The sequence below is a fragment of the Fragaria vesca genome, linkage group LG6 (genome assembly GCF_000184155.1).
Source record: "Fragaria vesca subsp. vesca linkage group LG6, FraVesHawaii_1.0, whole genome shotgun sequence".
NCBI classification, from domain to species: Eukaryota; Viridiplantae; Streptophyta; class Magnoliopsida; order Rosales; family Rosaceae; genus Fragaria; species Fragaria vesca.
The window spans coordinates 2,546,387-2,572,490 of record NC_020496.1 but is presented as its reverse complement, the minus strand read 5'-3'; the positions used below and the strand labels follow the sequence as shown (position 1 = coordinate 2,572,490).

The window sequence follows — 26,104 nt, the reverse complement described above, 5'->3', positions numbered from 1 at the left end:
TCTGTCATTATGCTTTCTGAGAGTCAAAGTACCTATTCAGTGATGTAGTGTAAGGCGTCGTTTGGTTTTTGAGTTAAAGAAAGTTCCATTCATCAGACCCTTAAGTGGGTTAATTACAGTTGAATTTGAAAGCATCAAGCATGCAGTCTGGTACATGCTCAAACCAAAATCTTCTGGTGCTAGTTTCATATAGGATTGACCTTTACAACTCACTCCATGGGAATGAATCAACCCCTTTAACTTTGATTCTCAAGGGATGAAGTAAGAAAACTTGAGAACAAAACTGAAAAAAGAGTCTAAATCTTGTACCAAACCCTGAGGCAAATCTGAAAGTTCCTGGCTAAATTTACATCATAAGAAAGCAGAAATCATAATGGAGTATGCAGCTGGATACTGTTGAATCAGTTTACCAGGATCTAGTTTATGTCAAAGTACCTATTCAGTGATCTAGTGTCTTGTTTGCTAGATACTAGAGAAAATGAAGAAAAATGAATTCACAATATCAGAAAGTTTTCTTAGTATAAAACATTAAGATGAAAGTTATAGAAGACAAAAAGTCCAGTAGACAGTCCAAGCAAATGTAAAACTAATTACAGTGATGGCAGGAAACTATTACAAGATAAAAGTGACAGACGTTAGTAGAAAGAGGGATAGAGCAAAATCCCAAAGGTATTAGAATGTTTCAGAAATTAAGGTGATCGTTACCACAGTTCTACAAGCATAAACAAAGGAATCTTGAATGGCAAGTAGCTTACTAATGACTTCCATCCGGATTGACTGTCAGTCTGTCACTTTGAGCAGTTTCAAGCCAGTCATCCCTCTTCCGACTCTGTACATCAGTCCAGACATTAGAAAGAAACCATAACAGGTGAAATTTTCATGTTTAGGGGACATAATTCCGTCCTGTACATAACAGAAGCCCCCATCTATTTCACATCTGTAAGGTACATATACCACAATGTCTACAGGGTGAAACAGGTAAACTTTAAATTCAAAAGCCAAATAAAACTAGTTTCTTGACAAGTTGGCAACATGCACATTTGGAATGTTGCTATCAGAAACGAGAGGATGGAGATATTCATCGGAAGGGATTCGTACCATGTATGGCTTCCATATTCTCTTCCTTGTAGACACCAAGGGGAGATCCATGGACAGATAAAAGGGTCTCCCCAGGCTTTGGGAGCCTTAGTGTTTTGGGTGTGACCCCAATAGATAGCCTCTGGCTACTGACCTGCAGTGTAAACGACAGTTAACTAAATGACTGGAACATCTACTACGAAAAATATTGATCAACATGCGCTTTTTGTTAACAACACCAGAGCATCATTTGGTGGCAATCAGTAATCATAGTGCCATTAAGCTAAGTAGTATCAGTTATGTAAGCTAGTCATAATTTAATGCCTAACTCAAACAAAAAAGAATAAGAAGTAAAAAAATTCAATACCAGACCACTCAAGAGAGAAGAAAAGAACATTAGGTAAAGGCCATCAACAAGCTGAGAGCCTGACCAACAATCCCCTAACGAAAGAAAAAGAACCTTTTAAATAATGACTGATGAAGATATTGTCAATGAAACTTTCAGCACCCTAGAAGAGCTTACAAAATAATTCTTCATTTTCTTTGTAAAGCAATGAACATTGGTCAAGGCTATCAGCGTTAAGAACATGACAAAGAGACCACAATTAGATTAACAAATGTCTGACAGAGAGAAAAAGAGGACATAGATCAATCCTTTCTATTACAGACCAAACTGAGGCCAAAGATCCCCCAGCCAAAAAACATTTACTATATAAATGGACTCTAGCAAATTATCACTTTTCGGTCATGAAAAAAGAGGGAGTTATCCTTAGAATTCTTAAGTCACTTAACCCCCAAAAGAAAACCCAAAAATTGGCCTTATCCAACCCTCCTCCATCTCCAGCCCACTAAAATGTCCAAATGCATGAGTGTGTACTCAACTCATTTCCATCCATCTGACCTAGATGGCAACCCACTGCATCCCAATGAAGATCTACATTTTATTCTACCATTAAAGCAATGCTATTTTCCCCACAAGAAAGCATTAGGGAGGTGACCAGCACCTGGAAAACCCTCTGAAAAGATTCAAACACAGCTTTCATCGCCTACTTGGAATGCAGGAGGATTCAATCAAATTACTCCCATCATATTTGCACCAGTAATAAGAAAACTAATCACAAAATTGTCATTCTGTACTCTAACACATTTCACCCGAGTGAATCTTTGCAGGTGCAACCAGATAACCAACCTAGCTAACAAATGGCTGAGCATCCAAATATTTGCTAGGGGAGACATGATGTAAGAACTACAAGAGTTGAACCCTGGAGAATCCAGCATCCATCCCCTATATGGTGTAGCAGACATCATCCTATCATGTTCCAGCAAAGTTAGCAAAGAGAATCATTCCCCAATCTCAGTGCCTCTCATAGTTCTCCTGACAGTCAAATATCATCCCACGGCAACAAGTACACACATGAAGGGACAATTACCATGTTTACAAGTTAACGTAAACATGCATAACAAAATGATATCACCAAAGTATAAGTAATCCCAGAATCCTCTCCCCAGAACCAACGGCCAATACCTCTTCATTTACCTTGAGAAATACCTAAGGTTCCTACTAGACCCACTTCCTGCTAAAAAAAGCATCCCAACCATTTGCTTTACTCCCCTCCACAACGTCCATAGGCCCTCTCATTTTTCTATCTGATTTGCTACACCAATCAGATTGTGAACAAGACTAGTAAGCAGACAAGCTACTTAACACTGATTAAGAAGCTTCAACACGATTTAACCTCCCTCCAAGAGAAAGACCGTTTTTTTTCCAACCCATTGCACCACCGGGTCTCAAAAAGGTTTAGATCTTAAATTTACCCCTTAGAGGTAACGCCAAATATTTCAAGGGGCAAAATCTCACAGAAATATAATTCCTTTGTTCATGAAAATTTACTAGAGCAAGACATAACTTGTCCTTGTTAGCCGTTAGCACTAATGCAAATCAGCTTAAGACTTTTTTTATAGGTCCTAAAGATAGACAGTAATGGGGTATACACTACTGGAACAAAAGTAAATTGGATTAAGACTTCTTATAGGTCCTAAAGACAGATAATAATAGCATATACTCATTTGTAACCAAACAAACCACCAAGTTGTTTAGGCCCTCTGCTTTTTAGAGAATGATAACTCAAAGAGACTACCTCTGAAAAGCTAAACTAAAGAGCAGCTCAATTAAATCAGATTCAGAAAGAAGCTACAAACCCCGGGAGTTTGGAGGGAATCATTCTGCCCTGGCATCTGTGTATCAAATGGCTCCTCTAAAACCTACAACACAAGTAACATTGAGGTAAATTTAACATTCGTGCAGCGTGTATGTGTGTACGTATCTATTATCGAATCGAAATGAAGCACAATCTAATATCACCAAGTCTTCAGAAAGCATGCTACTATAGATTTATATCATGATAATATAATTTAAACATGAAAAAAATGCAATTGAGCATGTTGATTTACTTGGGAGACAGATGCGAAGCCCTATAATTGACGACAGAGAACTTACGAAATCTCTTATCTGCAGATTATCAGCACCCAAAAACCTTGATCTCTCTGCCACCAATCAACTCAGTTGTGTGAGTTAAGGAATACAAGAATAATGAGGGGGTGCAAATATACTCTAATTCTATCAATCCATGTCGGAACATAAAAATGTACCAATACCTGCTTTACTAGAAAACTCAAAGCCACCCAATGTTTGGCAACCAGATTGAGCCACTGAGAACTGGTTAAGAAGAGAAAAATGTAAATTGGGTCCATCATTCATGGATACATTGCCATCCTCACCAATCCACTTAAGTCGTAAATGCCCATTTTCTTCACTTTTTACAAAGGACAGGTTTGGAAAGTTCTCTTTGAAAAATTGCAAAACAGGAGTTTCCCGCTGCTCCTTGGTGCAATATGAGCGAAGCAAACGCAATTTGGTCAGCACATGTTGAATCTCCACATCACTAACAGCCTTGATGGCAGAAATTCTTCGCTCAACTGTAAGAAACAAACAAACAATAGAAACACCTTGTCAGCGCAACCAATAATCATCAGAGCTTCACTATAACTCGATAACTGAAATTTGAGTTTGAATCTTGAACTTAGAGTTACTAATTCCAATGCACACGTAATTGCAAAAGAAAAGGGCCTCTCATCGAAACTGGCCCTTACTACAACTAACACCACTTTCTCTACCAAGATTATCTGTCAATAGACACACAAAAACTACAATCAGTCTCAAAGTGAAATTATACCATCCGGGTCAGAAAACTGATCTTCCTGCCTCTCATTCTGGGGCTCAATTTCCTCAGCTTTCTGTATAGTTTTCTTAGCTCTCTTTCTTGCCATATGAACTGTCAATTTCCTAAGACACCCAACAAGAAAATCCCAAATCAGCTATAAGAATCACACACAATTCTCATACTCTTTGCAACCATAAACCTAGAAACTCAAGCTTTCAGTATAACTCATAAACAGAAACACCCAATTATGATATAATGAACAATGCCCAAAAACCCAATGAGAACAAATTGGCAGAAGTCACTGTTACAACTGATGGCTGAGTATTCTAAGAAATACCCAAAAACCCAGTAAGCACAAATTGGCAGAAACCATTGTTGCAAATGATGGGTGAGTGCAAATTAGGAAATTGAAGTCATGAAATTAGAGAGAACTAGGGTTTTGGTGATGGGTAACGCGAATTGGGAATTGAAAATTAGAATAGGAGATTAAAACAGAGCATTAAGAAAAGTAGAAGCAAAGCGCATACCTGATGGGTAAATTACATATATTTAAACAGATGACCACCAACATACAATGTAGAAAAGCACTGATTCAGACACAGAAAGCTACTGAGCAGTAGACTGCCAAGGGCAAAGAAAAGGCTTGCTATGTTGGACAGTAAGTAAGGTTCTATGACCTTGGCAGAGTCGAACCAAATCAATTGGAATTAGTTTATTGAATTGGACCAATTGGTTCAGTTTGTATGTGTAGCAATGTTATGATAAACTATATATAATATAAATATTTTAAGCAAAACTCTCCTGTGGCCTCTCTAATTGTGGTAGTGTAGAAACATGACACAGTTATCACTGATTACTAAGAACTAGTACATCACATGGACAACTAGAGTAGAAAGAAAATCTGGAGGAATCAGTCCAAGAGTATTTTTGAGTATGAACTGAAGCACATACTGTATATTCTCATCAGAGAAGTCTGATAACAAATGACTTGAAGCACATACTGTATATTCTCCTATTTATTTCACCTATTATTAAACCCAAATGGCTGAGGATGAAAGAATCAGAACCAAGTACATTGAAGCACTATATCATTCACATTCACAAAAGACTCAGTCTTGGTCATATCAGTTCATACACAACAGCGGATACCAAAACCGAAAAAGGAAACTTCATTCACTCACAATTAACAGAGAATGTGCTCACTCCCTCAAAGAAACTGCAACCTTAAGCCTTCACAACCAGATTACGAATGAACAAGCTCATCAATTCCCTACATCAGAAGTGAGAAAGTTGAGAAGACCCAATTGAAAACAAGGCGTAATAATCAAAACCCAGATACGGAATCGACGAAAAGAAACGAGTTTGGTACCTGAAATAGCATCCAATGAAGGCTTCAGTCTTCAGAGAAGAGCCCGCACGATTTTGGAGAGAGAGAGAGAGAGATGTGAAACTGAAGAGCGGCAATTGGATATGTCTGACTAATCTACCCCACCGCTGTCCCCCAAATAGAAACTTGACACGTAATCACTAACCATTATATATCGTTGAGCCAAAAGAAAGAGTTCTAACTTGTCAATCAAAAGGCCACACGTCCTCTTGACCATCTTTTTCTTCTTCTCCTTCCGGTGGCTGAGGACGGATTTCATACAAGTGAGGAGGTATTGAAATCTACTATTAATACAATGGGCAAGTGTGTGGTCTTTGGGAGTCCCCTTCTTGGATTTCGATGACGAGGGAGATGTCAGTGACCATGTTGACGATGTCCGCAGGAAGCTGTTGTTCATCGACTTTGTGGAGAGCTGTTTGAAACATAGTGAAAAAAAACAAGCTCTTGGATAGTTTCAGACACGACAAGAGTAGACAAGTGTGGTTTAGTTTTGTGGTTGATAGATGCGTCAAAGAGTTAGACATCAGCATTCAGAGAAAAGATGACAGTGATTCGGTTGAAAGCACATACTACTGTATGCCCCATACGATTCTCAATGCGCAATATCTCTTACCCGTCTGAATCTGGAGCATGTGAGAATACCAGAGAGTGCTGATCTGATAAGCCTTCCATTGTTAAAAACAATGTCCCTAAACGCTGTGCTGTTTGATTGCTGCATGAATTTGCATAGATCATCACTCTGGAAGGGCTGCCCTTCCATCGAGCATTTGTCGCTAGTTTAGTGTTCTTTTAGCTCATTGGGGAACGACTGGATTGTTGCCACCAATTCCAGTCTTAAATTCTTGCAGGTTATGTATTGCAAGTGCAAGTATATTAAGGTTGTAGCTGAGAATCTTGAATCTTTTATATTAACCTCAGAATTTGCTCAACTTGGTTCCTTCAGCTTGCATAGAGAATGCGTCAAGTTGAAATATATCAGCGTTTCTGCTCAGCTTTCAGATACTTGCTTTGCAATGCCTGGAACAAGTCGACATAATATGAAGGCACTATTGACATTCCAAATCTCAGAGTTTTTAGCTACGATGGTTATTTGCTGCATGCCTAATGATGTAATCTCTTTGAAAGCTCGAAATCCATTGTCTGCACGTCTCAATCTTGATTGGGATGATGAACACGTTGTAGAATCCACTTTCCTCCCTCCATGGACACATTTTCCTGCTTGGAGAGATTTTCTTCAAAACTTTGATATTCATCAAGAATTCATGATGCCATTGCTCAGGCTCTCACATATCCAGAAATTTTCAGGAAGGCATTCTCACCACCGTTACTGAATCTCAAGTATCTTCCAGTCTCGATTGTACGTCTTCATTGTCCGCAAACACTTCCCAGAATTTCTGCCTTCACAGACTCTTTGTGTTGGATGGCACCATATGCATTGATTGAATTATGTTTCTGGGACTATGATGATGAGCCTGAACCTGAATCTTCAGGGGAAGATGAATAATTATTCATTTTATTTCCTTTAAACATTGCTACATGATCAGACATACAATGTTAAAGAATAATCAGTCGATGAAGTCATTGGTTGGTTACGGTTAGATCAATATACATATTATTTAACACGAGTTCTAAGCGTCTAGGACAATATAACGATTATGAAACTTCAAATGCAATCTTCAAAGCTGTCATTCTTGAAGTCAATACTAGCTATTAGTGATGTATAATTGCAGGTAATTGCAAGTAAAGCTCTTTGTCTTCTTAAGAATATCACACTACCTAAGCACATGTTCTTCATGGCTCTATCTGTCTTTATTTTTTTTTAGGTGAAACTCTATCCATCTTTTTTTGTTACAAGGAACTCTATATGTCTTTAGTGTATTATTTTTTTTTTGGTCTGTCTTTAGTTGTGCGAACTTCGCCAACATCAAAATGAAAAGCTCTTATTGTTCAAACTTCGCCAACATCAGATTGGAAAACTCTTAAGAAACTTTTTGTTTTTTAATTTTTTAATAGAACACTCCTTTTATAAAAAAGAATAAATGAATTACGTGTTTTTTTTCCAGCAAACCAAACGAGACTTAAGATGATTCAATGAATTGAGTTCTTTCCCTAACAAATAATAGTTACTATGAAGTAGATGAGGATAGTTTTATCCACTAAGATGAGTTTTCGATTTATAAGGACATACCATATAAATCTACCCTGAATTAAATTTCTTTCTTTACAAAATAATAGTTTTATAAGGTAAAAAAAAAAATTTCCATTCGATTAAAAAATAAAAAAAGCTATTCAATCAAAATATGGATTTATCCATTAATTAGATTCGATCAAACGACATGTTTTTACCATTCAAATCTGGAATATGAGATACTCTCAATCCGTTTCCTTTGTTCGAAGAGATACTCAAATCCATAAAAAGACAGAAGTCTCTAAAACCAACCATGGACATAAAGTCAGAAAGTGACTGCCATACCCAGTTTGGAATCGTCGAACTCTGCCACCACCAATCCCCCAGATTCCCAATTATGGCATTCTCGCCAATCCCTGTTGCCCACCTTGGCACGAATGCTACTTGTACCGACCCCTCTGCAGACTACCTTATAATACTTGGCCCAGATGAACCAAGACAAGAACAACGTGAAGTAAAGCTGAGCTCTGCAGTACAGGTTTGCAATGTCATGTGAGTGATTCTGAATTGTTGATCTGTCTGTTTTACCATTTGGGTTTTCAAGTTCATCAACCACACATCAATCATCTACCTTGTTTCATGCTACTATGGCAATGATAGGTGAGTCAACCCTGTTTCAATGACACTCAGTAGAATAGTATGAACAATGAGAGGCTATTTTCATATGTGAACCATTGTCATTGTCCTAGGGGAAAACCAAAGTTTGTATCTTGTCAATATATGCTTGTACATATACCATAGACAAAAATATTGAGAAATTTCTTCTTAGCTTTGATAGTGTCAATCTTTTATTGGAAATTACTGTTTGTGCTGCAGGCAATTGTTTTCATTTGACTATGTGTTGATTAAGGCTATTTTCGGATTGATTTGTATATGGAGAAATTCAACTGTATTTTCTTTGCTTGCAGATATGGTGCAGATTTTGCTTACCATCATACTTCTCTTTCTCTCACTGTTACCTTTTTCTGCGAGCCTCCATGCTGCCAGTGGTTCAACCAAAAGCAGGCCGGAGGTAATTTATGCTCGACATGGTGCTGTTGCAACTGATGATGGCCGATGTTCCAAAATTGGGATGACTGTTCTTCGAGAAGGAGGACACACTGTCGATGCATCTGTAGCTGCTGCTTTGTGCTTAGGAGTGGTGAGTCCGGCGTCAAGTGGCATTGGTGGGGGAGCCTTCATGCTTATTAGGCAAGGCAATGGGAAGGCACAGGCCTTTGATATGAGAGAAACCGCCCCCGCGCTAGCTTCTCAGGTCTGAATGCATGACTGAATTACATTTTCAGTTTGCTGTCACTTTGACTGCATATTAAGTATAATGTTGCGAAGAAGAATGTTTTCCTTTCTTAATTTTCTGAAAAGAAAGAAAGAAGTACTGATACGTACAGTTTACAAACCACAAATTCTAGCTGATCTGATACAATACCTGAAAATATGTTTCCTCAACTCATCATTACTTCTGAGGACTAAATCAGAAACTGATACGCAAAGTAATAGAAAACCTGGATAATTTGATTTCAGTTTTATCTGTTTAGTTATTCCTCCATTAGGATTTCTGATCAGCCTAGTGCAAATGTACTCTTTCTTGGTACAAGATGCACACGAGTTCTATAACTAAACAAAGTTATTCTTCTGTCTTTGCAACCAAACCTGCACTTTGTTGACAGCATGTCCACTTCCTCAAGTCATTACTAATCAGATTTTGTTTCTTTCAGAATATGTATGCTGCCAATGCTACTTTGAAAAGTAAAGGCGCTCTCTCTGTAGCAATTCCAGGGGAACTGGCAGGCCTTCATGAAGCTTGGAAACAACACGGAAAGCTTCCATGGGAAAGGCTTGTAAATCCTGCTGAGCGCCTTGCTCGTTTGGGATTTAAGATTTCACCCTACCTCAACATGCAAATGACTAAAACAGAATCAGGAATCTTGGCAGATGAGGGCCTTCGTCATATATTTACATCAAATGGAAAGCTCTTGCAGCCAGGTGTAATGTGCCGTAACAAGAAACTGGCAAAGACGCTGAGACAAATCTCAAAGCTTGGTCCTGTAGCCTTCTATAATGGTTCTGTTGGATCCAAATTCGTTAGAGATGTTCGGAAGGCTGGAGGAATACTTACAATGAATGATTTGCGAAGTTATAGAGTTAAAGTGACAAAGCCGTTATCTATTCATACTCTAGGACATAAAATACTAGCTATGCCTCCACCATCTGGAGGTCCTCCTTTGATACTTGTGAGTATCTCTCTTCTTGCATTTTTATTACCTCTCTATTTTTAAATTTATTTTTCTTTTCTTTTCGCGTGTTCAAAGGGAAATGAAACTTAAAATAGGTTCACTAATGGTCTATGCTTGTCAATTCAATGAAACAGATGCTAAACATTCTTTCCAACTATGGAAATATTTCTGGAGTTTCTGATCCTCTTTGGGTCCATCGAGAGATTGAAACCTTGAAGAATGTGTTTGCCGTGAGGATGAATCTTGGTGACCCTGACTTTGTTAATGTGACTAAAGTTCTAGCTGATATGCTATCTCCTAAATTTGCCAAGGAGTTGAAGAAAACCATACTCGACAACATGACATTTGATCCCAGTCATTACGGTGGCAGGTATGTCATTTATTCAAGGAATTCATCATCTGTTAGATTATAAATCCAAATAAGTAATTATTTCTTGTTTTGATCACAACATTTTATCTGATATTATATAGCACATTCTCACTCTCTGCTGACCGGGATTTGTTGACGTTTATTTTATTTCTTGCTAAATGTAAATGACTGGAACAGAAGTTATCTGCACTTGAATAAAAATGCTTTATGTGCAATTTCTTAAATAGGAAGCACAGTAATACCTCATAGTATCATTGGCTTATGTCCATTACTCCATTAGTATGTTCCAATCAGAATCTTTTGGCATTTATTTTAAAACATACATTTTCCAAACTAGATTAGTCTGGTTGTCATTGCTATATTATATATACTAAAATCCCAAGATGTTTATCATTTACAGTTGGTCTGTATTTCTTAACAGATGGAAACAGATCAATGATCATGGCACCAGTCATTTGTCCATAGTAGATCATGAGCAAAATGCCATCTCCATGACCTCTACTGTGAACGCGTACTTTGGTGCACAAATGCTGTCATCGAGTACAGGAATAGTCCTAAACAATGAAATGGATGATTTCTCCATACCTGGAAATGTTTCAACTGGTCCACCACCAGCGCTAGCCAATTTTATCAGGCCAGGAAAAAGACCATTGTCGTCCATGACACCTACCATAATCCTGAAGGTAATAGTCAAATCAATATGGGCTGCTGAGCTTAGTTACCCGAATCTATGTTTCCCTGCTGTGCAACATTTCAGTATGTAACCTTTCTATTCTTTGACAGGATGAGCAACTTAAAGCAGTTGTAGGTGCAAGTGGAGGAGCCATGATCATTCCTGCAACAGCAGAGGTACTCTTAAATCATTTTGCAAGGGGAATGGATCCACTATCTTCTGTCCTGGCTCCACGGTTTTATCATCAGGTTACTTCCATTCTCATACTCTCTCAAAATACCTCCCCGCTGCAATGTATACGTCTAATGTAATTCCTCTCATTATCATCTCATGCTACAAAACTTGATCAATGCTTGTGTATGTGTGTGTGGGTGGGGGTGAGGGGAATGCATCTCCGAGGCTGTTTAATTATAGTAGTACTTGATGCAGCTTATTTCCATCCTCGACTAATGTGATACATTTCTGTCTTGCAGCTGTATCCTAATGTGGTGCACTATGAAAATTGGACAACCGTGATAGGTGATCACTTTGAACTTCCTGCTCAAATCAGGAAATCCCTACAAAAGAAAGGTCATGTCCTTGAGCCTCTTGCTGGTGGAGCTATTTGCCAGTTTATAGTTATAGAAGCTTTGAAGAAAAATGGAGGTAGTCAAGAGTTTGTGGCAGTGAGTGATCCAAGAAAAGGAGGGATTCCTGCTGGCTTCTAGATATCGGATTGGTGTTGGGCGAATGTAATTCAAGATAATTATTGCTCCTGTACCAGTCTCCCCTTTAAAATTGTTAGTGAGCAATTACATCTAGAACGAGAATGAAACTTTCTGCAAAATTGCTCCAGTTTTTTGTTCCTTTGCAACAGGAAAAACTTATTATGGTTTTGCTCAACTACCATTTAGCATTTTTGCCCCCTTTGCCACTTGTAACTTCTCCTTTGGTGATGTAGAAAATGCTGCCAGGAGAAGGGGGACTAAGGAAACATGAGTTTTTAATGGAATTGCTAGACATTAATTGCAAGATCTCTGGTGTCAAGCAGTTATCCTCATGATCCAGGTTTATTGGTTACCTGGTTCAGAAGTTCATCTGCATTGGTGTTTCTGAATCTCAGCGCCGGTCTGTTCTTGACCAGCTGTTTAAGGACCATCTATCGAGGGTTCGAGTAAGTGAGAATTGATGATAGTTTAAGAGAAGCTAGTGTTAGACATGCAGACTCTTCCTGCTCCCTCACGTTTTAATTGTTTGGAGGGCTTTACGCAAAGCGGGTATGGTTATCGCTTGCCCTGCTCCTACCTTTCCCACACACGTTGCATTGTTGAGTGGCTGAATATGAGTCACTTGTGTGAGTTGAGTGACTTGTGTCCAGTCTGCCGGTACCCTATGCCAACTGCGGACTAAGGGTGTTGGAGGAGGAGGTGTTGCCTTCGCCAAATTCGGTGGTTGCTGCATTGTTAGTATATGTGTAATTGCTGTTCATGATGTGTTGATTTGCCAACTGCAGCTAATGTGCTTATTGCCCAAAAAAAGATTTTTTAATTAAACCGAAACCAAAACCAAAACCCAAATTCCATAAATAAGCAAGGAACTAATATTATTTTGGTATTTAATCACAATTTCATACTCTCTTTTTTTATAATTTTTTTACATAACCAAGTAGCTTAATCATATTATTAATAGGGATCAAGGCGGGTATGGGGACCTAATTCCTAAAGGGGACGGGGACGGGAACGGTAAATCACTATTATCTTATTACGGTGATTGGGCTGGGTATGAGTATGGGAAATGAATAAGGTATGATTATGATTTTTCGATCCCTTACCCTCCTCATTGCCATTCCTACTCTTATTTTTTATCATTAAAACAATTTTGGTTACTATTGAAATCACGCTTGTGAAGCTTGAGAAGGAAAAACTCCAAGCCAAATCTTCCGATGAGGGAAGGCATAGCCCTAACTTGTGAGCAGAGGCCCGCAACAAAATTAGCTTCATGATAAACATATGTAAAATTGATGTTGTTGAAACAGCTAGCAAGGTAATGAATATTTTGAAATCGAAAAAAAAAAAATAAGGGTGAAGAATATCCTATATATGAAATTTAAGACGTCAGGAGATCACACGTTTTTTTAACACAATTGATGGTTAAGAGAGAATATCCGTCAACAATAACAGTTGAATCTTTTAGTTGTAAAAAGACCATTTTTAAGGGTGAAACACTCGGACAATCTAAATAGGAAGTCGACCAACTCCAGCCACTAAAACGACTCCTAAGGAGCCCCTGACTACGAACCCAACAACAGCAGAACAAGCATTAACCAAGCCATCGAAGTTTAATTAACCCAATTCGAGGCAGGAGGGATCCACCAAATCACTTCAACAAAGGGAGCATCAACAATATCAAGACTATTGGCACTGAGATAAACATCACCAATCGAGCAGCAACATGGATGACAGAAGAATAGTACATAAATCATGACTATACTTTCACATGCCTACTTTTTGCCTTTTAGATTGGAGATGACCTAAACATCATTTTTTTTTTGGTAATAATGACCTAAACATCATGACTATTGGCACTACAATTATAACCAATCGAGCAGCAACGTGAATGAGAGCAGAATAATACACCAGAAATTATGACTCGAATTTAACCACCAATGTTTCATCTAGGGCTGTTAATCGGTTTGAATTGTGTGGTTAATAGGTGACACCGAACACCAAACCGATCTATTTTTTCGATTTGGTTCGGTTTGGTTTTTCACTTATTTTTTCATAAACCAATTGTGTTCGGTTTGGTTTTTCTTTGGTTTATATCGGATTTTTTTCGGTTATTCTATAAAGAAACCAAGTTTAGAAAAGTAGAAAGTAGAAATGTCTCATATTACATAACCGTTTCCGAAAAGAAAAGAAAAGAAAAAAAATAGAAAAAGGGCAGCCCACAATGCCACATAACAGTTTTCGAAAAGAAAAAAAAAGACAATGAAAAACTAGAACAGCATGAACATATAGATGATAGATCATCACTTCAGCAACAAAAGCAGCAAACTCCATGACCAAAAGTCCAAAAACCTGCAAAAACAACCTTCATGAGACACATGATTTCACAAACAATACACTAAGATTGTGCAAAATCTGGTTCACAATTTCCTATAACATTGTATGCAATTAATATTACCCTAATGTAGTAATGTTGGAACAGACTAAGAACGCAAGGCCATCCTTTTTTTTTTGGGGCTTCATTTAAGCCCAAGTTTCTACATAAAATTTTATGTATATTAATAATATATATCTATAAATAATATAATTTCCTTACAATATATATAATCGGTTTTTCGGTTCGGTTTCAGTTTCCAGACATCTGAAACCAAAATCACACCAAACCTTTCGGTTTTCGGTTATTTTTTTGCGGTTTGGTGCGGTTTTTTTTTCGTCGGTTTTTTTTGTTATTGTTCGGCTTTGATGTGGTTATTTTTCGGTTATCGGGTTACAGCCCTAGTTTCATCCTTGTAAAGTTGTAAAGTTGTAATGTAAGCAACCACCAAAGTCTTCAACATTGCAAAGTTGTAATGTAAGCAGCCACCAAAGTGTCCTGTTTATGTAAGCATTAAAGCAACCACTCATAGCTCATTTAGCTCCCTCGTCATCATAATTACCCAACTTTGTAAGGAATCTTAATCGAGTCACACACACGCACTCACCTCTCTATCCGACTCTGCTTCTTTGTAATCTTGCCCTCATAAGCTTAAACCAAACAAACCTCCACACTCCACGCCATAGCCAGCACACACTCTTTCCAAATTTCCCTACAAATACCAACCCCCCACTTCACCATTTCTCTCATTCACACCACCCCATTTCTCATTTTGCTCCATTCACTCTGAAAAGTGAAAACCAACATCCATGGCGTTTCAGCTATTCAGAGTGGTTGTAAGAGACTTGGCCAAACCCAAGATTGGTTGTGCTAGAGTGTCTTCTTCTTTCTCTACCCTTCAGCCTAATGCTTCTGACGAAGCTGATGTGCCTTCTTTGCCGCCGTTCAATTACGAGCCGAGGCCGTACAATGGGCCACGCGCCGATGAGATCTTCGAGAAGCGGAAGAAGTTTCTGGGTCCTTCTCTTTTCCACTTCTACCAGAAGCCTGTATGATTCTTTCTCTCCTTCCTTTATTGTTTTTAGTTGTTTTTTGATTCCAACAGTTAAAAGGAGCAGTCTTTGTGAACCAAGATGGAGACTTTTCAATTGGACTGATATTAGTGTCTGATGGTTTTAATCAAGATTAAGTCTTTTTCAACTGGGCCATGAATGTTAAGATCCCTTTATATTATTTATTATATTTAGAATGATTTTGATGCATATATGTTTATGTGTGTAGATCAGTCCAGATTCTTAAAGTTTTGATTTTGATCCCTTTATATGCTTATTTCACTTTCTCAGTACCACTAGTTCATTTGTTTTTTGTTTTTTTGTCATCTGTTGTATTTTGGGGTTCAAATATATTGGTTGTGTACACAGATCAATATTGTAGAAGGGAAGATGCAATATCTGTTTGATGAGGATGGCAGGCGCTACCTCGATGCTTTTGCCGGAATCGTGACTGTTTCTTGCGGACATTGTCATCCGGTTGTTTTAAAGGCTATAACGGAGCAGAGTCAGCTTCTTCAGCATGCTACAACCATATACTTGCACCACGCAATCGCAGATTTCGCAGAGGCGTTGGCTTCAAAAATGCCTGGAAATCTCAAGGTTTGTTATCTTCAATTGGTATCTCCAGATGAGTTGTTGACATTGTGTATGATTCTTGTTCATAGTAGAAAATGAGTATATAGGTCATAAGTCAGTCAGGTATATTTAAGCCTTTTCAATGACATGTTAATTTAACAACCATATAGAACTTCTTTAGTTATTTGCAGGCCAGGGTTCACCTTTTTTGTTTCTCTGTCTTTATCACCTTCTATTACTTTCAAAGTTTCAATATTTTTTGTCCTCAACTTATATATTTTTCAATATAGATGGAAACAGATGCTTTGTGGTATGAATCTATGCCATCATTCATTTAAAACTTTATCTTGAACAAGATGGTTTTTAATGCAGGTTGTATACGTTGTAAATTCTGGGACAGAAGCTAATGAGTTAGCAATGCTGATGGCCCGTCTGTACAGTGGCAGTCTGGGTATGATTGCGTTGAGAAATGCATATCATGGTGGAAGCTCGAATACGATTGGTTTGACAGCATTGAACACATGGAAGTATCCAATTCCACAGGTTTGTGCTAAATAAGTTTTATGTTTAGTACTCACTAATCTGAAATGAGAATTCATCCGTATTTGGTTTAACTTCAAAACTCTCTAATATGTAAACAACACTTAGTGGAACATGCCAATTTTCTGAAAATCTGCTGAAGAGCAGTTCCAATTTTGCAGGGCGAAATTCATCACGTGGTAAATCCAGACCCATACCGTGGGATCTTTGGCGCTGATGCCAAATGTTATGCCAAAGATGTGCAAGATCACATCGATTACGGCACTTCTGGAAAAATTGCTGGATATATATCCGAAACAATTCAGGTCAGCACTGGTTTGGGATCTAATAGGCTTAAGTTTAGTACATAAAACTATTGTGATTAGGCAACTGATGATTAATTATTTAATTAGTTCTTTTTCTCTTTATCTAAATGTAGGGAGTCGGAGGAACCATTGAATTGGCTCCTGGTTATTTAAAGATGGTTTATGACATTGTCCGAAAGGCTGGTGGTGTCTGTATTGCTGATGAAGTACAGACTGGGTTTGGCCGCACCGGAAGTCACTATTGGGGATTTGAAACCCAGGGTGTTATTCCTGACATTGTTACTATGGCCAAGGTCTTTCACATATCCATTAGATAGTTGTATTTACAGTTTACATTTTTGGCTTATGTGTTTTGATTCAACTCAGTAGTTTATGATGAAGTTGCATAATGTTTTTGCCCCAAGTTTTGAATTTAGTTAGGCACAGTACTTATTTACAATACTAGTCACACAATTTATTCCAAATTTACAAATTTTCAGGGAATTGGAAATGGATTGCCCTTGGGAGCAGTGGTTACTACTCCTGAAATCGCAAGTGTACTGGCACAGAAAATACTGTTCAACACTTATGGTGGAAACCCTGTATGCTCTGCGGGAGGGCTTGCAGTTCTCAAAGTCATTGATGAGGAGAAGCGTCAAAGTCACTCTGCTGATGTTGGCTCACATTTGCTTGCACGTTTGAGAGATCTTCAACAGCAACATGACAGTAAGTACCCTTGAACTTTTTACTATTTCAGAAAGTGTCTTTCTCTATAGTCTATACATGTACGTCTTTAAGTATCTAGCACTTCTGTTTTGCCTCTCTCATGGTCCTTCATTGGATAGGAGATTAGCTGAGCTAGTTTAAGTTTCTGAATTACTCTATATAGCTGAACAGCGCTTGTCACTTGCATCATTCTCTGAAACAATAGAACCACTCTTTTCCTGTTTTCCATCATTTTCATTTAAAGAGATATTGACCCCACCTATTCTATAGTTGGCAACTTCGATGGGGTAGATGGGTGACTGGTGAGAGGCAATTGTGGAAAGGCCATAGAATTTGCAAAGTTTCTTAAGCGAAAAATGACATCATTTGTCACAAGTTGGTGGACATGGGCTTAGGTTTTTCCATTTCTTTACTGAAAATCCCCAATTGATTTTGTTTTCAAGATACAAAAGAAAGTGGATAGGGTAGAGCTCTTTTCTTTGTTTGGTTTATAATCTGCATAGATCAAAATTAAATGGTGGACCTGGTGATGTTGGGTGTCAATAGGGTCTCATATGTTTTTGGCACGATGATGATTTATTGGGTGAAGCTTGTTGTAGCCAGTTGTCTTTCGGGTTTATTGTCAATGGCTATTAGTTGTGAGAACAGTGGACGTATCAATTTTTCTAAGTATGTGGTTATGCCCTTTTTTAGCCATCTTTGCTTGTCCGTTGTCTTTGTTTTATGCTAGTTTTCATAGTGTAATTAAGGGGTTATGTTCGGGGGTTGCTCTGCTTGTGGCTTTTCTATTTGTTCTTTTGGTTTTGGTTTTGCAACCATCGAGTGGTTCTCTTTTATTATTTTTTTCCGTGGTTTCTAAATAAAGGACAATATTTCAAGGACTGAAGTAAAAGGCTGGAGGCTACAAAATAGCCATAATGACAGATTGACATGTCATATCTTCCTTTTGTGCATGTTGGAGGTTATGTGGTTAAATCAAACAGACCTTTTCCTGTTAAGTGCTGGTAAACTAGTCACTTTTACTTGCTAACATATTCAATTGATTCGAGTCCGTGAGCATACCTCAGGATATGACTTGATCTCCAGAATAGTTTATTGTGGCTTTGTCTGTTAATATAGGTACTCCATATCTCCTTGTTCCTTTTCGTCTGGCAATGAATTGAGCTGCTGTTCATTACCCAATTAGTGTCATTTGATAAAAACAATTGGATACAAAACAAATAAGTTTATTGTGTCATTTACAATATCGTAGTTAGATTATTTCTGAGATACTGTGAGGAGATGTCATAGCCAATTTGGACATAGCTGCCCATTACATGTGCAATTGGTTCTATTTTCTCTCTCTGTTACAATTGTATCATGTTTAAGACTTGATTTTATCACCTGACCAAATGCAGCTTGCACATTCTAGCATCAGTTGTATTAAATTTGGCAAGTCCTTTCTGAATGCCGTACTTCTTTTTTCCAAGTTGGTCATATATTAGTGCAAAGTGGTTTTAACTTCTTACAATATGATATTTTGCTCCAGTCATTGGAGATATCAGAGGTAGAGGATTGATGGTGGGAGTGGAGCTGGTGACCGATAGGACTGAAAAGACACCTGCCAAGGCAGAAACTGCGGTTTTGTTTGAAAAACTTCGAGGTATTAACTATTAAGAGACCCTCTCAATAGAAGCTCCTCTTTCAAATTACATTTTTTCAAGTTAACTGTTTACTAAATAACTAATCACTATGTTCCACCTGATTGAAGAGCTTGGAATCCTGGTTGGCAAAGGTGGTTTGCATGGTAACGTTTTTCGAATAAAACCACCAATGTGTTTTAACAAGGACGATGCAGGTACTTGTTATATCATTTGCGATTGCTATGAAAGATCACACATCTGATTTCCTGAACAAACTGATCAATACTAACACTACTGAAATGATATTAGTTCTGTCAGCTGATAAAAATCAGTACACACTGTTCCTCGATAACCTACCTAATTTATTACTTGTCTTTTTGTGCAGATTTTCTTGTAGATGCACTGGACTATTCTATGTCAAAGTTGTGAAGCAAATCCTAGATAAAATAAAAGGTTCTGTTCTTGTAAAATTGCTTCGACTTAGGAGGCTCATCCACTAGGAAACTTGAATGATGTAGTAATGTACAGTGAACTTCCTGAGGTTTTTGGTCATTAAATGAGAACTAGCCAGCTTGGTCTTTCCCTGAACCTCATTCTTCAAAAATACAAGTACATAGGTAAAAAGCAGTCATTGCCAAACAAAGATGACGCTAGACCATGTAAGAGCCTATTCTTGTCAACTTTTTGGGGTTTCTATATTCCAGCTTTTAGGCCTATGAGGGGAGGGTGTGTGAACTGGGGACTCGCACCGTATCAAATCTGAAATTAACATGTTTGACAAAATCATTTATGTTGAGATGTCGGTTTCAAACATAATCTTATGCGTTTACGGTATGTGCTTTCTCTTCAATTTGCAACCTTAATCGTGGTTTCATTATTACACAAACTAAAACCTGAAGAAGTTGCTGCAGATAGGCTTTGAAAAAGTCCCAAAAGGCTGTATTCAAAGCCCTCTTTTTGGGTGATCAACTTGCTTACTATCTAGTATCTATGATGATTATGAAATTGCATGCATTCAGCATGTTATAGGATCAACTTGCCAATGCCTTCTACTCTAAGATGGTCGCTAAAATGTATTTATGCTTGAATTGGTGTTGGTGCAGAGCAGTAAGAGCAGTGCATAATTTTGGACTTAGGACCATCTGAGCTTTCACTCCCAGGTTATGATTTTGTATGCAACCATTTCTATTCTAACGACAAGTTCGAAAGTTTGTGTTGCTATGTACATGGTTATTTTTACAGTCTTATTAGCGTCTATTATCTACAGACCACTTAGCATTGCTGGAGTAGCATATGACGGAGTATTTGGATTTCTACAAGGACTTTCAGTTGTTTTTATCATGAATTGGTGTTACTCAATCTCAAGTAGAGAGGTAGTACGGAAAAAAAAAAACCTCAAGTAGAGAGATTAAAATTCCATATATATTTGGAGCACTTGCCTGAAAACCCAAAACTATGAATCAGAAGTTCATGATGAACAGTGGCTTCCAATTCTTCGACAAACTGGAGACGATATAAACGGTTCTCTGCCACCAGGACTAATGGTCTGGTCACTCAATTTGCTTCTGATCATCAGGACCCGAGAGAGCGGCAAATGATATTATTTCAACCTTGAGATTGCGTTTTCGTTCAATGATTTGCATTGTGCTAGACTTGGTTCTTTCTAATGTTACAAGGCACAAATTCATTATGGTTAGAACAAGACCAGAGCTTTGCAATCAACAGACTTGAACTCAATAGAGGTGGAAGAAGAAAGTTACTTGTGTTCATGTTGTGTGCACTCAATAGACTTGAACTCTTAAATGTCTCTTCTCAAAAAAAAAAACAAAAAACAAAAAAACAAAACAAAACAAAAAAAAAACTCTTCAAGGTCGGTTAAGTCGATTCGTTGTTATGGTCCGTTGGATCACGCTAATCCAACGGTTAGGTTGTATTAACTGATTCTCGCGGGCAATTATTATTTCTTTCCTTTATAATATTTTCTGATTTCAACCCTTCAAAACCCCAGCAGCCTAATCAGTCTGGACTCTCTCTGTAAAGCTCTGCCGTTTCTCAACTCTCACCCAATTGCAGGTAACATCTACTCCTTCTACTTTGATCAATGTTTTGGGTTCATAACTTTATATTTGGTTCCCATATTTTCATGTTCTGGGTTTGTTACTTTTCCATATCTGTTCTTTTTTTTCTTTTAGTTTCATCGATCATGTGCTAATCATAGTAGTTAGGTTTTGGCGCACCAATATTATCTCTGCATGTCATTTGGTTTGAAAGGAATTGCTTTCTGTGCTTTTGGTTTAGTATTTGGATGTAAAGATGGGAGAACCGGAGACTAGAAAGTTTGAAGGTGGATGATTTAGTTAGGTTTCTGGGTCATTCGAATGTGAAGAAGTAGCCTTGTAGGTGAAAGAAAGATTTTAGTCATGTAGTATATATGCTCGATGCTACTAGGGCTTTTTCCTAAGTAGTGTATTTGTGATGTTTTGATAGATCATGTAGAGGCCCAAGAGGTTCATTGGTTGGAATAGATATGGAAGTTAGAAAACTGTAAACTTTAGCTAATTAATTCGGTTATGGAATGGATTCTCCGCCAATAAAGTACTTAGGCATTCTGTGGGAGAATGTTTTGCAAGGTTTTGGGGTCGTAGAGTGTTCCAAAGTGAAGGTAAGGAATTGAAGGAGGAAGAGGTTTTGGGAGGACAATTGGGTGGGAGATGTGGCTCTAAAAGAGGAGTTCCCAAGATTGTATTGGTTGTCGTGTTTCCATAATTACATAGTAGCTGATATGGTTTGAGGGGTCAGGGATCTCTATGAGTTCGGACTTTGGGGTTTAGAGGGATTTGGTTTGGCTATGACCTGGAGAAGTTGAGTCTTTGCTATGGATTTTAAAGTGTTAAACTGTTGAGAGTATGGATGTCCGAATCTAGTGCGGTCTGCAAATTCCTACTTCAGGAACTCCTGTGGAGATAGTTTCTTCCTAATATTTGAGCCAGCAGTGATTTGGAAAGCTAAAGTCCGTCCCAAGGTCAATTTTTTGGCATGAGCAACCCATGCTTAACACAACAAATGTGACATGCTCCAGAAGAGACTGGATACTTGCTGAAACTCAAATTGAAATGTGCCAAAAGATGGAACAAAGTTCTGACCATGCATGTTGTGATTCATTGTGAAGTTGCTCAACTGCTTAGGTCCAATCTCTTTAGAGAACCTGAAATGACATAGAATTCTCCGGAGGGGTGCCATCCTTTTGTTAAGTTCAACACCTAGGGGCTTATTTTTTTTGCAAGCTCAAATCATAATAGGTTATCGATGGAAAACCAAGATAGTTCCCTCAACGGATGTATCTGAAAACAGTCTTCATCTACTGTGGTACTTAGCCCCCAATAAAAAGGGGCAGAACAGTTTCTTCCACAAAGCCATAATCAGCCAGCATATGTTCCCATCATCCGACATCACTCCACTATGGATATCTTTTACTGTTCTAGGGGAAAATCCTCCTCATCTTGAATCATATGGACTTAAACATTGAAAATCGCATTAGACCTCAGCTCTCACCCTCAAGAGTGATTTCTACCACTCAAAAGTTCAAGATGAGACTGCATTTGCCGAAAAGTTCTAAACCCAAGGTCAAGAGTGACTCATTTTGTATGTAACAATCAGCCAAAGTATGGTCATCCTCCAATTGATTCCCAGTAGAAATTGTACTTTAGCCTACCAAATCTTAATTGCATGTAGCTATCAACCCCCAGAGTGATTCTCTTCCCAGACATACGAAGTTTTAAAAATCTGCATTTCAGAGTGATTCTCTTCTCTTCATAGACTTGATGTCCCTTCCTTGAGTTGTCTCCCTGAAAATATTAACAGCTTCTCATCTTGAATCCTTGCACTTACATCATCTAAATTCTAAGGTATCAGAGCTCTCCACTTCAAGACTAGTGGTATTGCAACTAGAGGTCTTAACAAAAAATTGCATATATACAAACTCGCAAACAAGCTGCTAAACCAGAGATGTTGAGAGCAACCATAAACCCTATACACCTAGGGCTTTTGGAAGAGGGAGGAAGGGAAAAGCTTTGTGGCGGTTATCTGGGTGGTTTGAATGGGGAACAATCGAATTTTTAGGAACAAAGAGACTCAGGAGTAATTGGGGGGAAAAAGTTATTTATTGATTTCTGTATCAGAGTCTGTTAGGGATGTAAGACTGTCTTCTATTATGTGGAATCGGAAAGCATTGATTAGTTAGTCATGTTCCTGTAATTTTGTCCTTGTGTGTGGACTGGTTCACAGTCTGTTTTAGTAAAGCATCTTTGTTCTCAAACTTAATGAATAAATAACTAATTAGAAAACACTCGTTTGTATAGTAGTACAAAAGCCCTAGATTAAGCTTCATTTTAGAAGGGTACAATGAACTATGACTTTAATAATTTTCTTCTGTAAGGAAAGGTAGGCCTGGATATTGTTATGCCTTTACAGAACTCTCAAGTATTTTCCTGATGTAAAATATGGCACCTCTGTGAAGCTACTGTTACGTATCAACTGCATGCAAGGCCATTCCATGTCCTTAATGTCAAATACTGATTGGTATTAGCTTAGTCTATCGTGAGCTGCTATTGTCTTATGTCTATCACTGGAGATACAAGTATCTTGATATGTTCAAGAATGTCATCAAGCGTGTATTATTAGCTTCTATAAATTAGTCTTTGATATTGGACAGCTGATACTGAGCTTGTAGAGATAGGTCAGATAATTCAGTTTGATAAGAGCGGCTTTTGATGTTTCATGCTAATGTTGCTACAACTACTATATTATCTTGAATTTTATGTTATCATGTAGAAATTCCATATAATTTGTTATGTAGCTCGAGTTGATTTTGGTGACATGATTACTCACATGTGTGAATTTGGACTAATACAATATCTATCCAGCTTATTTTTCAAGTTGACATTTATCAAAATTTCTGGAATTGTTCCGTGACATTTGGAAGATGGTAATGTAGAGATTCCCATCTTCATGTGAGATTTACACCGAGGCTGAGGCTTTATCGAGAATGAGCATTTTGCAGATTACTTCTTGCCAACCAAGCCTCTATGTCAGAAGAACTTCTCAATCTCTGCATCTCTCGTCTAAGCCATATATTTTACCAGTCCATGCTACAATTCCCCTTCGAAATTCTTCCTTGACAATCCATAATGCATCAAATCAACAACAGTGCATACCCATATTGAAGAACCAGAAATGCAGGGCTTCATCTATGTACCAACATCCTTCACCTGTCTGCTTATTAGGCGGCAAGGGAAAGAATGGAAGTGATGATGAGGTAAGAGACCTTTCTGTAAGTCCCGTTCTGCTTTGCTGCAAAATAGTTGGAGTACATATGTTGAATTATGTACAGGACATATTTATGGTTGAAGTAAACTATGGAGTTATTATGTTTCAATGTTTGTTGATCTAATCTCGTATATGAAGTAATTTTTAGTAGGGGGATTAGTATTTTTTTGTCTGATGTCCATAGGGTGGCTTGTGCCAATAATATAAGTAGAGTTGAAAGCCATGTGCAAGATTCTCCGGGAGTGTCCAAATACATACCAGTAATTATATACTCACTGCGCATCTTAATGCAACCAGGGCTCATCATGGAAAGCTCTTGAGAATGCAACCGGTAATCTAAAGGAGGAATTATCGATAGAGAATGTATTACGGAAGCAGATTGAAAAGAAAGAATTCTACAAAGACAAAACCAGTGTAAAACGTGGCGGCGGCAATCATGGTGGTATCCGCGGTGGTGGTGGCAATGGGGGTGGTGGCAATGGGGGCTCTAGTGGATCAGATGGCAGAGGCTTTGGTGGAATCATTAATGAAACACTGCAAGTGATTCTAGCAACTATTGGGGTTGTTTTTCTGGTAAGAACCCTCACTCTCTTGCAGGATATCACATGCTTATTATAAGTCGCACCTGTTAAGCCTGTTGTTTTCTTTGAAAGGTAAAATGAAACATAAGAGTATAAGATCACACAGTTCACATAATTCCAAACATTACAACTAAGTAACTAACACAGGACTGGTGTGTGACTAGCTAGTAATATGAGTTTCAAATTAACAGATTGCGAGTTTCAAATTAACAGATTGCTGCTTATAAGAATAGGCTTCCATAGTTGGCCAATATCCTTACCAATCTGACAGCAAAATTGGTTGTTGGTATGGGAGAAGATCCGTGAGAAACCATTTGATTTTATAGAGGTTACTCACACCATTGATTGTTATAATTTATCACGTCTGTGTTGGCTTCAATTTCATGGGGTTTGTGGGGTTTGATTACCATGCTTTAATTGAAAATATGATTTTAGAGAACTCATCATGTGTCCTCTAACCCCCATCTGATATCTAATCACATTTGAAATTTGAATATCTGTTGCAGTATGTTTACATCATCAGTGGCGATGAGTGGACTCGTCTAGCAAAAGACTACGTCAAGTATCTATTTTCAGGATCCGAGAGTGCTCGTTTGAAGCGTGCCATGTACAAATGGAGAAAGTTCTACCAGAAGCTGACCAAGAAGAAGTTGAATGATACGTTCAGGTTGGAGGAAGGCCATAATCAGCACCCTGACTTGGTGGGATAGCCCTGTGAAGTACCGCCATACTGTTCAATCTTATTTAGCATCAAATTCAGATCAACAATCGGGTCATGTTAGTATCGTTTTGCCCACCTTCCCTTGACATTTTCCCTTTCCTTGTTGTCTTAAAGTCATTTTTGATTGTTGTCAAACTTCTTGGTTAGATTGAGTCACTATTGATACAACTGTTGATAACTTGGGTTTACATTTCTTACAACAGCAATAAAACGAGCTGCAATGTCAAAAGAAAATTGAGTTGCAGTAGCTGGAGTACAAGTTTAGAACTGTACGTCTTTTTCTTGTTCTGAGTATGTGTTAATACCATATGGATAGTATTGATACAAAAACTTCATATAGAATTTTACAGGTTTTATCCCAGTTACATTGGGTAGTCTGTTACAGGGTTTTCTAGCAGAATGAAGATCATTTTTCACATCTTCATGTTGGCACGTTTGTTCAATATGAT

General features: G+C 38.0%; 4 protein-coding genes across 4 annotated transcripts; 3 read left to right on the top strand and 1 right to left on the bottom strand.

Annotated features, from left to right (window-relative positions):
• Positions 1–495: 495 nt before the first annotated feature.
• On the bottom strand, positions 496–5,003 carry LOC101306441. The gene is made up of 7 exons (XM_004302167.1): positions 4,826–5,003; positions 4,311–4,420; positions 3,733–4,053; positions 3,575–3,621; positions 3,277–3,339; positions 1,099–1,231; positions 496–829 (listed from the first exon to the last, which is right to left on the bottom strand). Exons 1-7 carry the CDS (start codon positions 4,867–4,869, stop codon positions 813–815), a joined length of 735 nt encoding a protein of 244 aa, XP_004302215.1. The 5' UTR covers positions 4,870–5,003; the 3' UTR covers positions 496–812.
• Positions 5,004–8,193: 3,190 nt separating this feature from the next.
• LOC101306148 (gamma-glutamyltranspeptidase 1-like) lies at positions 8,194–11,984 on the top strand. The gene is made up of 7 exons (XM_004302166.1): positions 8,194–8,365; positions 8,782–9,128; positions 9,589–10,104; positions 10,242–10,477; positions 10,899–11,160; positions 11,261–11,398; positions 11,624–11,984. The coding sequence occupies exons 1-7, from the start codon at positions 8,359–8,361 to the stop codon at positions 11,855–11,857; spliced, it is 1,740 nt and encodes a 579-aa protein (XP_004302214.1). The 5' UTR covers positions 8,194–8,358; the 3' UTR covers positions 11,858–11,984.
• A 2,903-nt stretch (positions 11,985–14,887) lies between these two features.
• On the top strand, positions 14,888–20,253 carry LOC101305858 (alanine--glyoxylate aminotransferase 2 homolog 1, mitochondrial-like). Its single transcript, XM_004302165.1, has 10 exons — positions 14,888–15,277; positions 15,650–15,880; positions 16,229–16,399; positions 16,558–16,701; positions 16,815–16,994; positions 17,181–17,406; positions 18,935–19,048; positions 19,157–19,243; positions 19,414–19,481; positions 20,132–20,253. The coding sequence occupies exons 1-9, from the start codon at positions 15,038–15,040 to the stop codon at positions 19,455–19,457; spliced, it is 1,437 nt and encodes a 478-aa protein (XP_004302213.1). The 5' UTR covers positions 14,888–15,037; the 3' UTR covers positions 19,458–19,481; positions 20,132–20,253.
• An 822-nt stretch (positions 20,254–21,075) lies between these two features.
• LOC101305568 lies at positions 21,076–26,072 on the top strand. Its single transcript, XM_004302164.1, has 4 exons — positions 21,076–21,101; positions 24,022–24,342; positions 24,651–24,926; positions 25,441–26,072. Exons 2-4 carry the CDS (start codon positions 24,073–24,075, stop codon positions 25,642–25,644), a joined length of 750 nt encoding a protein of 249 aa, XP_004302212.1. The 5' UTR covers positions 21,076–21,101; positions 24,022–24,072; the 3' UTR covers positions 25,645–26,072.
• Positions 26,073–26,104: the final 32 nt, after the last annotated feature.

What these genes read in the sequence shown, in the direction of transcription:
- LOC101305568 (XM_004302164.1), top strand. Translation starts at nt 24,073, where the DNA reads ATGAGCATTTTGCAGATTACTTCTTGCCAACCAAGCCTCTATGTCAGA. An exon ending in AGAATGGAAGTGATGATGAG is followed by an intron (nt 24,343 to 24,650) that starts GTAAGAGACCTT and finishes TAATGCAACCAG; the next exon opens with GGCTCATCATGGAAAGCTCT. An exon ending in CTATTGGGGTTGTTTTTCTG is followed by an intron (nt 24,927 to 25,440) that starts GTAAGAACCCTC and finishes TATCTGTTGCAG; the next exon opens with TATGTTTACATCATCAGTGG.
- LOC101306441 (XM_004302167.1), bottom strand. Translation starts at nt 4,869, where the DNA reads ATGTTGGTGGTCATCTGTTTAAATATATGTAATTTACCCATCAG. An exon ending in ATCTGCAGATAAGAGATTTC is followed by an intron (nt 3,340 to 3,574) that starts GTAAGTTCTCTG and finishes CTTGTGTTGTAG; the next exon opens with GTTTTAGAGGAGCCATTTGA. An exon ending in ATTCCCTCCAAACTCCCGGG is followed by an intron (nt 1,232 to 3,276) that starts GTTTGTAGCTTC and finishes TTTACACTGCAG; the next exon opens with GTCAGTAGCCAGAGGCTATC.
- LOC101305858 (XM_004302165.1), top strand. Translation starts at nt 15,038, where the DNA reads ATGGCGTTTCAGCTATTCAGAGTGGTTGTAAGAGACTTGGCCAAACCC. An exon ending in ACATTGTTACTATGGCCAAG is followed by an intron (nt 16,995 to 17,180) that starts GTCTTTCACATA and finishes ACAAATTTTCAG; the next exon opens with GGAATTGGAAATGGATTGCC. An exon ending in TCTTCAACAGCAACATGACA is followed by an intron (nt 17,407 to 18,934) that starts GTAAGTACCCTT and finishes ATTTTGCTCCAG; the next exon opens with TCATTGGAGATATCAGAGGT.
- LOC101306148 (XM_004302166.1), top strand. An exon ending in CCCCCGCGCTAGCTTCTCAG is followed by an intron (nt 9,129 to 9,588) that starts GTCTGAATGCAT and finishes TGTTTCTTTCAG; the next exon opens with AATATGTATGCTGCCAATGC. An exon ending in GAGGTCCTCCTTTGATACTT is followed by an intron (nt 10,105 to 10,241) that starts GTGAGTATCTCT and finishes TCAATGAAACAG; the next exon opens with ATGCTAAACATTCTTTCCAA.